Source organism: Rhinolophus sinicus, linkage group LG11, assembly GCF_036562045.2.
Source record: "Rhinolophus sinicus isolate RSC01 linkage group LG11, ASM3656204v1, whole genome shotgun sequence".
In the NCBI taxonomy this organism is placed as follows: domain Eukaryota; kingdom Metazoa; phylum Chordata; class Mammalia; order Chiroptera; family Rhinolophidae; genus Rhinolophus; species Rhinolophus sinicus.
Genome location: NC_133760.1, coordinates 29,084,791 through 29,097,560, shown reverse-complemented (window position 1 = coordinate 29,097,560; position 12,770 = coordinate 29,084,791). Strand labels below are relative to the sequence as shown.

Here is a 12,770-nt window from a genome sequence, read left to right as displayed (position 1 = left end):
GTTTGCCCCGCCCCGGTTTGCCCCGCCCCGGTTTGCCCCGCCCCGGTTTGCCCCGCCCCGGTTTGCCCCGCCCCGGTTTGCCCCGCCCCGCCCCCTCAGGGAAGCTCCGCCTGTGCGCCCGGCTTTCGTTTCCATAGAGCTGCTTCCTACCTCCAGTACCCCGCGGAGAGGCAAAACCTGGAGAGCGGAGGACTCAGCACTGCTGGAGTCGCCGGCGTGCGTGACGTTGGCGCGTGACGTCAGCCCGGCTTCAAGGCGCGTGCGCCGTGTGTCTGTCAGCGCCCGGGGGCCGCCGTCTGCCGGCGTTCGGTGGCGGCGCGGCTTGGAGGTGGGTTTTCGCTCCCGGTGTCGGGAGGGCGGGTCCGGGCCTCCTTCCCGGTCTCCCGGCGCTCCACTGCCCCCCCTGCAGTGTAGACCCCCAGTAGCGGAAGTGGAGAATGACCCCCTCAAGTGAGGAGAGCGAGTGAAGCGGTGCCTCTTTAGACTCGGGGCCGAGGTGGGCGTGAGCGAAGGTAATCCAGGCCCGGCTTCCGAGCCAGGGTCGTCCTTCAACCTTGCAGTGGGTGAGGCAGAGGGTGGGACTGAGGTTGCTCCCGGTCAGGGACCGGGCCTCTTGAAGGGAGCTTGGGACTCATTTCCACCAGTTGAAAGGAGATCTTGGGTGCCCCGGCCCAAAGTAAAGCGCTGGATCCACTTAGCTATTATTTTCACAGTTGCCGGGAGGAGAAGTTGGCAGAAACACTTCTGAAACTCCTTTATAAGTATTAATCGGAGAGGTAACAACTGTTGATGCGGTTTTGTGGGTTTTGTGTTAGGCCCGTGAATTTTGCAGGTATTCCCTCTGTGGCTTTCGGCAGGGGCTCCTTGACTTCCTACTCGACTCTGCAAAATAACGATGGTAATACTGACCCTTGTCTCAGAATTGTGATGCCACAAAGCTCCATGGACTGCTCAGTGAAAGGGATAGAGGAACACTTACTGGGAACGTTTTCCTTATGTTCTTTAAAACACATGCCTTTTTTTTTTTTTTTTTTTGCTTTGAAGTGCTGGAATGAAGTTGAAATGCTTTATTTTGACTCATATTCAGAACCTAATAGGAGTACCTTTTATGCTAAAATGATACCCATTTTTGGCAAAATACTTGTTGAACTGCTGAAAGAACAGTACAAAGTAAATGCTAATAGAGTACAATCTGGATATTATTGTAGTTATGCTAGCTTACCTTTATTTTCCATTTTAATAATCAAATATTGGCTTTTGTGGGATGGTGGTTTAGTTGTCAATTTTTAGATTCTTTTTGAAAACTGGTGTAGAATTCACTGACTATACTAAATAAACGCAGAACTCATGAACTGAAGTATCTGTTGATTAACATTGTGCTAATAAGTACATTTGACTCTTGAACAAGCAGGGGTTAAGGGCACCGACCCTCATGCATAACTTTCAACTCCCCAAAAACTTAACTACTAATATAATAGCCTGTTGACTGGAAGCCTTACCGATAACATAAACAGTTGATTAACACATATTTTATATGTTACATATACTATATACTATATTCTTACAATAAAGTAAGCTAAAGAAATTGTTAATAAGAAAACCATAGGGGTGGCTGGTTATTTCAGTTTGTTAGAGTGTGGTGCTAATAACACCAGGGTTGCCGGTTCGATCCCCGCATGGGTCACTGTGAGCTGCGCCCTCCTTAAAAAAAAAACAAAAAGAGAAAGAAAACCATAAGAAAGAGAAAATACATTTATGGTATTTACAGAAAAAAATACGTGTGTAAGTGGACCCACGCAGTTCAAACCCATGTTGTTTAAGGGTCACCTGTACCATTGTAATACTCATTGCACTATCTGCTGGAATAACTTTTCCAGCACTATGCCATGAAACTATGCTTTTTTCTCTTATATCCCTTTCCCTCTCCAGCGGACAGATGTTTTCGATTTCTTAGGCACACAGAATGTAGGGTGACTGTAATTTGTATATTCAGTAAGGATATTTCTTCAGTTTAAAATTCTATCAAGTGTGTTAAGTTTTAGTGGCAAGAAGAAATAATAGAGTGTAAGCATGGAGCCATCTGACTGATCAGATGAGGCAGGAACCTGTAATTTAGAGACATGCAAGGGTAAACCATAGGTCAATTTAAGCATTGAGCAGAAGGAGACAAACCAGTCAAGTATACCACAGTTAACAAGCAAGCAGGATGGTAATGAGTGTTAGTTGGTAGCTTATAAAGGTGATTTGGTATTACCTTTATGTCTTAGCAAGAGAGTGAGATCTGGACAGAGGACATAGTTGGCAATTCTGGTTGGTGAATAAGTGGATAGTGGTAGAGAGGCCTGGTAGCAGGACCAGTATTGGGTTCAGGTGCAGGATCCTCTCTTGGAAGCAGGTGAGATGCTGAGGGACCTTTAAAAAAAAGCTAAAAGTCGCTTGTTAGAGCTTGACCTAATGATCAAAGGTGGTGTTCAGGGATAAATCTTAGTCTAAGAGTGTGTTTGGAGCTCTGTGGGTGGTATCTCAGCCATGGGTGGAGATCTTGGGGGAGCAACTAGAGGGGTTACTATGGTAATAAGAGCTGCCATTCACTGATGGGTAGTCTGGGCTATATACTTTTGACTCCCCAAAAACTTAACTGCTAATATAATAACCTGTTGACTGGAAGCCTTTCTGATAACATAAACACATATTTTATATGTGACTAACACATATTTTACATGTTATATATATTATATGCTAGCATGTTTTATCCTTATCTAAAGAAATGATACCTCAATTTTTTAAATAAGAAACTGAGACTCAGAGATGTAAAGTAATTTGCCCAAGGCCACTTACTAAGCTGTAAGTTGCAGAGCAGAAGTTTGAGCCCAGGCCTGTTGTATATCAAAGCCTTTACTCTTTCTTTATTCCAGATTGCCTCATTATGTAATGGAGTCTGCTGACATTAACCTTCCCATTTTATGCACTTTGTCATGAGTGTGATTTGATTTGCTGTGGATGAGATTTCACTCACTAATAAATTTGATTCATTTAATTATGTGTTTTCTTTTTCTAGATTTTAATTTAATTTGAAAATGAGTAAGTGCAGAAAGCCACCACTGGGTTCAAGTCTTGAGACATTCAGTCCAGATGTTGTTGCTGACATTTTTGAGCTCTTTGCCAAGAACTTTTCTTATGGCAAGCCACTTAATGATGAGTGGCAGTTACCAGATCCCAGTGAGATTTTCACCTGTGACCACACGGAATTTAATACGTTTCTTGATTTGAAGAACTCCCTAAATGAAGTAAAAAACCTACTGAGTGATAAGAAACTGGATGAGTGGCATGAGCACACTTCTTTCACTAATAGAGCTGGAAAAATAATTTCTCATGTGAGAAAATCCGTGAACGCTGAACTTTGTACTCAAGCATGGTGTAAGTTTCATGAAATTTTGTGCAGCTTTCCAATTATTCCTCAGGAAGCTTTTCAGAATGGAAATCTGAATACTCTCCACCTTTGTGAAGCTCCTGGAGCTTTTATAGCTAGTCTCAATCACTACCTAAAATCCCATCAATTCCCTTGTGATTGGAGTTGGGTAGCTAATACTCTGAATCCATACCATGAAGCAAATGACAATCTTATGATGATTACGGATGACCGACTTATTGCAAATACCTTGCATTGGTGGTACTTTGGTCCAGATAACACCGGTGATATCATGACCTTGAAATACCTGACTGGACTTCAGAATTTCATAAGCAGCATGACTACTGTTCACTTGATTACTGCAGATGGGAGTTTTGATTGCCAAGGGAACCCAGGTGAACAAGAAGCTTTAGTCTCCTCTTTGCATTACTGTGAAGTTGTCACTGCTCTGATGACTCTTGGAAACGGTGGCTCTTTTGTTCTGAAGATGTTTACTTTGTTTGAACATTGTTCTATAAACCTCATGTACCTGCTAAACTGTTCCTTTGACCAAGTCCATGTGTTCAAACCTGCTACTAGCAAGGCAGGAAACTCAGAAGTCTATGTGGTATGTCTCCACTATAAGGGGAGAGAGGTAATCCAGCCTCTGTTATCTAAGATGGTGCTGAATTTTGGGACTGAAATGACCAGGAAAGCTCTCTTTCCCCATCATGTGATTCCTGAATCTTTTCTTAAAAGACATGAAGAATGTTGTGTGTTCTTTCATAAGTACCAGCTAGAGACTATTTCTGAGAACATTCGTCTGTTTGAGTGCATGGAAAAAGGGGAACAAGCAAAGCTGAATAATTTAAGGGACTGTGCTGTTCAGTATTTCATGCAAAAGTTTCAATTGAAGCCTCTTTCCAGAAATAATTGGCTAGTAAAAAAATCTAATATTGGTTGTAGTACAAATACAAAATGGTTTGGGCAGAGGAACAGATATTTTAAAACCTATAATGAGAGGAAAATGCTGGAAACCCTTTCATGGAAAGATAAGGTGGCCAAAGGCTACTTTAATAGTTGGGCCGAGGAGCATGCTGCATATCATCCTGGGCAAAGTTCTCTCTTAGAAGGGACAGCTTCCACTCTTGAGTGTCACTTATGGCATATTTTAGAGGGAAAGAAACTGCCAAAAGTAAAGTGTTCTCCTTTCTGTGATGGTGAAATTTTAAAGGCTCTTAATGAAGCAATTGAAAAGTCTTTAGGAGGAGCCTTGAATTTAGATTCCAAGTTTAGGCCAAAACAGCAGTACCATTGTTCTTGTCATGTTTTTTCTGAAGAGCTGATACTTTCTGAGTTGTTTAGCCTTACCAAGTGCATTCAGGATGAACAGGTTATAGAACCCAGCAACCAAATAAAGTGCCTGCTTGTAGGTTTTCCAACTCTCTGTGATACCAAAATGCATATACCGTTGGAAGTTCAACTCTTGGAATCAACTGAACTCATGACTTTTAGCTGTTCATTGCTTCATGATGGAGACCCAACTTACCAGCAGTTATTTTTGGACTGCCTTCTCCATTCATTACAGCAGCTTCATGCAGGCGATGTTATGATTTTGCCTGTACTTTCTTGTTTTACAAGGTTTATGGCTGGTCTGATCTTTGTGCTTCACAGCTGTTTTAGATTCATCACATTTTCTTGTCCCACATCCTCTGAGCCCCTGAAAACCTGTGCAGTCCTACTATGTGTTGGTTACCAGGAACTTCCAAATCCAGTTTTCCAGTATCTGCAGAATGTGAATGAATTGTTGAGTGCTTTGCTTAACTCTGATGCACCCCAGCAAATTTTACAGTTTGTGCCGATGGAAGTACTCCTTAAGGGGGCACTACTCGATTTTTTGTGGGATTTGAATGCTGCCATTGCTAAAAGACATTTGCATTTGATTATCCGAAGAGAGAGAGAAGAAATCATCAGCAGCCTTCAGTAATGAAGTTGAACTTGTCCTTTCTGAGATTTAACATTATGACTTACAGTTTCCATTGTTATTGTGTCCCTTTGCTATTAATTTAAAACCTTTCATTTTGGGGAGAGGCCAACTTTCACATCATTTAAAGTCTCATTATTTCTGGAAAGGCATCAGCTAGTTCCCAGGATATATACATCCATAGGCATAGAATTTTCCATGTGGTGGAATCTATACAGTGATGATATTCAACCTCAAACATGACATGTATGTATGTGCCTGGGGGTAGACGCCCATGCTTACATATGCAGTTTAGTTGGTCTTAATTTATCTGCTTAAGGTTTGTACCTGTGTGCCTTCATTCAGATTTGATTTTTTTTTCCAGCTAATTTCCTCAATGGCTAATGCTGTTAATTACTAGAAGTCTCTGATGAAAGGAGTTGAGGCAATCCTGAGCAACACTGATTTCCATTAACACTGACCATGTCAGAAATGGATTTAAGGAACTCATCTTGCCAGATTTCTTGATACTATGTACCATTCATTGCCTTTAAGCCATTGACCCAATTTACTTTTATGGTTCCAGTGCAGCTCATGTGCTGTTTTATGAATATTTTACTAACCACAGCCATCCAAGTAGAAAGGATATCAGGACAGCTTCAAACCAAAGATCATGTTTAAAACAATGAACAATTATTATGTATAATATACTCCTGTATCATGAAAAGCTTAATGTAGCAATTTCTAACTTCCAGGAAATAATCTGTAAACAAAGATTTTTTTTAAATTGCAAATTAGTGTTTATAGTTTCATGTTAGGGACACGTGAATGTGATGTAGTAAATACTGAAGAAAAATTTTAACACTTCCAGAATGATGGTTCAGCATTTAACATTTTTTAATCTTTACTGATTTCTTTTTTCCGTATGGAAGTAGCACTTTACCGAAAGTTTAACCATGAGATGGTTATTTTATCAGTTATGTTTGTTTTCTTTTTAATTATATATATTTGACAGTGTAACTGAGCTTTTCTGGCAAACTATTAAGCAAGTCTTCATTACTTTGAAATTCCACAAAATGGAGATTATTATTACATTCTTACATGTGCATTTTAGACATTTTTGTTAGTTATATGAAAAATAGATGTGTTCGCTGATGTATTTGGTTGATAAATATTAATCTGAATTTTTTTCATGTTCTTTGCTATTTTGAGTTCCATTATAGATTCATGAATAAAGTCATTAGCAGAGAGATTTTGTGTTCGTCTTTTTTAAAGAGAATCATGGGGGAAGTTAAAAATATAACTTGGAAACAGATTTTTTTAAAGGAAGGTTGAATGGGAGTTAATGTTCCTTCATTTCCTCTGATTTGTATTCATTAAAATTTAGTTCTTAATATTGTAATATTTATGGAAGCTCTACTTTGGGAAAGAAATTGAAAACTTAAGGGAGGGAGTCGGATGGGGTAGATTTAGTTCTTTTCAGGGAGGGTGTGGAGGCCTGGAGGTAGATTCTGAAAGAAATGGGATTTCTTACTGGTGACTATGGAAGCAGTTCCAGTTGTATGATAAAAGTCTGATAGAAAAGTGGTTACTAAGACAGAACTATAACCACTCTTGGAAAACCAGTTTGCACTTAGTAGTCTTTATGCATTGGTTGGTTTGGTTTAATGTAATAATGCAGTTTATTTTTACTTATTTTAATGGAATGAAGTTGAAAGCCTAGGTCCAGGTTCTGGTATTAAAACTTTCTTGTAAGCCCCTCAAACAAGTATTGAATGCTTAGTTTTGTAATAATTATCTTTATTGGAATATATAATATACTGATGAATATTAGAATATACTTTTGTTATTTTTATTAAATTTATTGAGGTGACATTTGTTAGTAAAATTATATCAGTGTCAAGTGTACGTTTTTATAATACATCATCTATATACTGCACTCTGTTCCCCACCCAGAGTCAGTTATAATTCTGTCTTCCATCACCATACATTTGATCTCCTTTTTCCTCTTCTACCACCTTCCCTCCCTGCTTACCCTCTGGTAACCACTAAAGAGTTTTTGTTGTCTGTGTCTTATGTGTTTTTGTTTCTTTCTTTGTCTTTTTCCTTTGTTGCTTTCGGTTTCATATTCCTCCATATGAGTGAAGTCATATGGTTCTTGACTTTCTGTCTGACTGGTTTTGCTTGTTGCAGATGGCACTATTTCATCTTATGGCTGAGTAGTATTCCATTGTGTATATGTACCACATCTTCTTTAGCCAATTATCTATCAAAGGACACTGGTTGTTTCTGTGTCTTGGCCACCATAAATAATGATAGTGAACATGGGGGTACATACGAGTATGTCTTTATGGATAAATGTTTTCAGATTTTTGGGGTAGATACCCAGTGTAGTCTTTAATTAGTTCATATAAAATAGCAATTTTTCAAAAAGGAGTTCTTCCTCTCCCCTCCCCCGTTCTGTTATTTGTCTTCTCTTAGTTTTGACCTATACTGAAAATGAAAGTAACTTAGTTTTGGATAAGTACAACTTTATAGTGGAATATTTTGGGAAGAAATGAAGCTGCTTTAAGACCACAGATACCTGAAGATGCCAGCTGATCTTTATCAGTGAAAATACTTAGAAATTATCTGTAACTGAACATTTAATTTCACTCAACTGAAAATTTAAAAGTCTAATCTGCTGTGTTCATATACTATAGGTTACGTACTCATTTACAAATTGTACCCATAATAGGGTTTCTCTAATTTTCTTGAGATCTTGATCTTTGTGTCTTTCGAGGGTCTTAATAGATGAACTAGGTGTAATCATTTTGTTTCGTATAGCAGCATCGGTTTAGCCTGTTAGCGGACATTTAATATTATTTCATTTTGCAGCCACATTGTTGATTTGTGGCTTAAATCTGTTGGGATATAATTAAGGAAAACATTTGTAGAGATTGTTCTTTTTCTCTAAAATAGTTGTGTACATTATGCTGAAAAGATAATTGTATAAAAAGATAATTGTATAAAAAGATATTTGTGGGTAAACCTATTTTATTTACATGTGTATCTGCATCTTTTTGCTATTTAAGATTTGTGCTTCAGCACCAAATTGTTTTACTGGGCAAGACAGATGTACTTTTACTGTCTAGACTTTTGAGAGTTTCTGTTTTGTTTCCAGAGCACGCCAGGATTGACAAATTAGTCTACATACTAGATTAGCTGAAAAATTCAAAACAAGCACAAATACATCTTGGTGAATTTCTTTTTTTTTTATTAAACATCATTCCTGCAACTGTCCAATAATTCCAGTAATATTAATCTCTTGCTGGAGCTATTGCATTTACTGTCTGAGTCAATTTGACCATTAAATTAGGCAATCTTAAATTGTTTCTTTTCTTTCATTTTCTTGCCAGAATTATAAACTCAAGACCAGGGCACTAGTACAAGAATACTTATTTTGTATCCCATATTGTCAATATAGGTATCTACAGAATACTATTTGATTTTGTTTTTATTATAGAAAACTTTCAAACATACACCAAATTAAAATCATATAACAACCCACACACCATGTACCCTCACCCAGTTCCATAATTATCAACATTTTGCTGAACTTATTTTATCTTACACTTTTCTTGGAGTATTTTAAAGCAAATTCATGAAATATCTCTAATAGATAAAGACTTTATCACATCTAACAAAATTAACATCACTCAAGTCCATGTTCAAATTTCCCAGGTTGTCTCAAAAATGCCGTTTTTACAATTTATTCAAATAAGGATCCAAATAAGGTTCACACATTGCATATTCTTAACATATCTCTGAAGTCAGTCTTTTAAGAACCCCTCTCTCTACTCCCAGTTCCAACATTTTCTTTTCCATGCCGTTTTAACTGTCCTGTAGTTTTCCACATTCTGGATCTGGCTGATTATTTTATCTTTTAATTTGTATCTCTGTACCACATATTTTCTATAAATTGGTAGTTAGATCTAGAGGATTGATTACTTTTGGCAAGATTAAATGGTGGTGTGTATTTATTTCCTTTTTTATCACATCAATGAAGCACAAGATGGCTACTTGTCTCCTTTCAGTGACATTAGGTTTCATCAGAGGTTCAGATATTAATCTTGTTTATACACTCCCAAGTTTCCTATCGATCTTTCACTTCAGAGTTGCAGTGTCTACTGAATATTGATACTTGGCTCTATTAGGGGTTTCAAATTAGTGATTTTCTACCCATATTTCTTCTGTATTAGTTGGACCTTATAATATGTGCTTGAAATCATCAGTATTTTTTTTCTGAAATAGTTTGTTCAGGAAAAGCTGGAGAAATGTTTAATTTTTTGAAGCACTTTATCAATTTTCAGAAAAAAAGTTGTCTTAGCAACCTCCAAGGGTGACCAATGAGGTTTTTTTAGTGATAGTTGTTTTTATGTTTAGGAACTCATGAGTGGTTATATATTTGATGTATTTTAATCAGTTATAACTGTTATTCTCACTTGATGCTCAAATTATCCTAGTTTGGTTTGGATGGGTGGGGGAGAGCCTCTTTCAAGTTGATACCGATGTCATTGTTTTTACATAATTCCATCTTTGATAGCTTCCATACTTTCTGGCACAACATGTGCCAATTTTTTCTTGTATGTATTCTACTCAGCCCTGACATCATCCCGACTTTAGTAGGAGTGTGTGTTGTAGTGCAGTTGTTCTGACTCTTTGGTTTCAAGACCCCTTTACCCTCTTAAAAATTATTGAGGAATCCAAAGAGCTTTTGTTTATGGGAGTTATATCTGTTGATATTTTTCACATCAGAAATTAAAACAGAAAAATTTTAAGCTTTATAAATTAATTAAAAATTACAGTTATACAACCATTATGTGTTGACATAAATTTTTTTATGAAAATTAACTTTCAGAACAAGTTAGAAGCATGGCATTGTTTACATTTTTGCAATTTTTTTTTGTCTTTATAAGAGAAAACAGCTAGGTTCTCATCTGTTTTTACATTCAATCTGTTGGAATATATTGTTTTGGTTGAAGTAAAGATAATCTGGCTTCACATAGATAATGTAGTTGGAAAAGGGAGGAGTGTTTTAATAACCTTTTTAGGTGATTATGGATATACTTGGATGCTACTCTAAAACTTGACAGATTGCAATGAAAAAGCTTAAACTATGTTAATGAACTTTTTGTACTCTGTTACACTAAAATCCATTGGTCTGTCCTACACTTTGAATGGATCACTTACTCAGATGTAGTTTCGCAACACCATGAATTTGTCATTTGGAAAATATCAGTTCACTGAATTATGTAGATCTTGTAAATGATTACATGGTATAAAAAAAAGTCACTATTTTAAAACATCACCATTGATCTCATCAGAAAAATCTAAATATTGAGAAGTTGTTAGGCTTAGGGTGGTGGACAAAAATTTTCTAAAATTTTAATTTTCACTTGAATGCATGAATTTTATCATGGCAACAAATATTGAAGGTTGTTTTCCGTGAAGTGACAGCTCACTTTATTTATTTTTAAATGTATTTTTTTAAAAAAATCTTTTATTGGGGAACAGTGTGTTTTTCCAGGGTCCATCAGCTCCAAGTCGTTGTCCAGTCTAGTTGTGGAGGGCGCAGCTCAACTCCAAGTCCAGTTGCCCGTTTTCAATCTTAGTTGCAGGGGGCACAGCCCACCATCCCATGTGGGAATTTGACTGGCAACCCTGTTGTTAAGAGCTCGCGCTCTAACCAACTGAGCCATCCAGCTGCCCGATAGCTCACTTTATTAATTTTTGAAAAAGAAGTCTGTCAAATATTCATGTCTGAATAACTATAGTTTGTCTGCCAGTTGTTCTTTAAAGTAAAAATGGTATTCCATGAAAAATGCACAACTTGTTTACCACTCAGTCGCATAAATGCTTTTCCTGGAGATAGCCATCCTACGTGGGATGCAGCAGAAGTGCATTATGTGTACTTCCCATTTCTTCACTTTGGATATTAAAGACGTACCAAGTGTCAAGACTTAATAAAATTAATCATTTTATTACTTCATCAAGGATATGTTTTAATTAAAAAAATTTATTTTTCAATTTCAGTTGACATACAATATTAGTTTCAGGTGTGCAACATTGCCATCAGACATTTGTATAGCTTACAAAGTAATCACCCCATAAGTCTAGTACCCATTTAACACCATACATAGTTGTTACAATATTATTGACTATAGTCCTTATCTGTAGTTTACATCCCCATAACTGTTGTAACTGGCAATTCGTACTTCTTAATCCCTCGCTGCTTTTTCACCATCAAGGATATCCTTAAGTAGAAATGGCATCACACTATGAATACATGTGATGAAGAGTGTAACTACTAGTTCAGTTTAGTGCCACTACCTGGATTTGTGCTCAGTTTTGCCCACCACTGCTTTTTCATCATCAATGTGCCTATTAACATAGTAAAAAGGGGAAATAAACAATGTCTTGGTTTGGCCCCACACACCACATTTTGAGAACTGCTGCTCTAGTGTTTCCCCATTATATCAGCTGCTTATTTTTTATTATTTAATTGATATTAATGAGGTATTAATTCCTATTTTTGAGGATTTTAAAAAACGAATGTTTAGTTTTTCCATTTTTTAAATCTGTGGAAATGAGCATATTTTTCTCTTTAGCTCTATTAATATGATTAATTGTATTAATGAATTTCCTAATATTGAGCCCCTCTTACATTTCAGGAACAAGCACTGCTTGATCATGATGGATTATTGGATTCTGTTTGTCAGTCATTTAAAATTTTTGTATTAATAAGTGACATTGGTATAGTTTTGTTTTATTGAGCAATATTTGTCTGGTTTTAGAATCAATGTTAAATTTGCTTTATAAAAATGATTTGGACATTTTCTTTTTTTCTATGCTTTGAAATAGTTTAAGTAGCATTTGCATCATCTAATCTTTAAAGATCAGACTTCTTTTTGAAACCAGCTAAACCTGGTGTCTTCTTGGCAGGGGAGCTCTTTAATGACTTCCAGTATTTATTTTTTTCTCCCCCTTTCCCCCCTTCCCCCCAATACCGGTTCAAGCCGTTGTTTCTCAGTCTAGTTGTGTAGGGCACAGCTCCCTGGCCCAGGCTGGTATCAGGAGCCTTGCGCTGCCCCCACTGAAGCAGTTGGTCTCCAGTCGTTAGTCAGCTGCTCACAGCAGCTCATGGCCGCTCACAATGGCTGCCGGCCACTCATGCTGGCCACCGGCTTCTCACAGCAACACACGGTAGCCCACAGCAGCTCACAGCAGCCCATGGCCTATATTTCTTTTTACAAAATTTCATTTGTTCAGAGTTTTTATCTCTATTAGTATCAGTTTTGGTATATTTACCTAGGATGCTATGTATTTCATCTAGATTTTTTAAAAAAATGTTTTTCTCATAGAGTTGTACAAAGTATT

General features: G+C 37.3%; 1 protein-coding gene across 2 annotated transcripts; it reads left to right on the top strand.

Annotated features, from left to right (window-relative positions):
- The first annotated feature begins 201 nt into the window (after positions 1–201).
- CMTR2 (cap methyltransferase 2) lies at positions 202–6,601 on the top strand. Of its 2 annotated transcripts, none has more exons than XM_019757589.2 (2): positions 202–328; positions 3,059–6,601. In XM_019757589.2, exon 2 carries the CDS (start codon positions 3,078–3,080, stop codon positions 5,373–5,375), a length of 2,298 nt encoding a protein of 765 aa, XP_019613148.2. In that variant the 5' UTR covers positions 202–328; positions 3,059–3,077; the 3' UTR covers positions 5,376–6,601. The 2 variants fall into 2 exon arrangements, with proteins under 2 accessions (XP_019613148.2, XP_019613142.2); XM_019757583.2 differs by lacking the exon at positions 202–328 and adding an exon at positions 376–512.
- Positions 6,602–12,770: the final 6,169 nt, after the last annotated feature.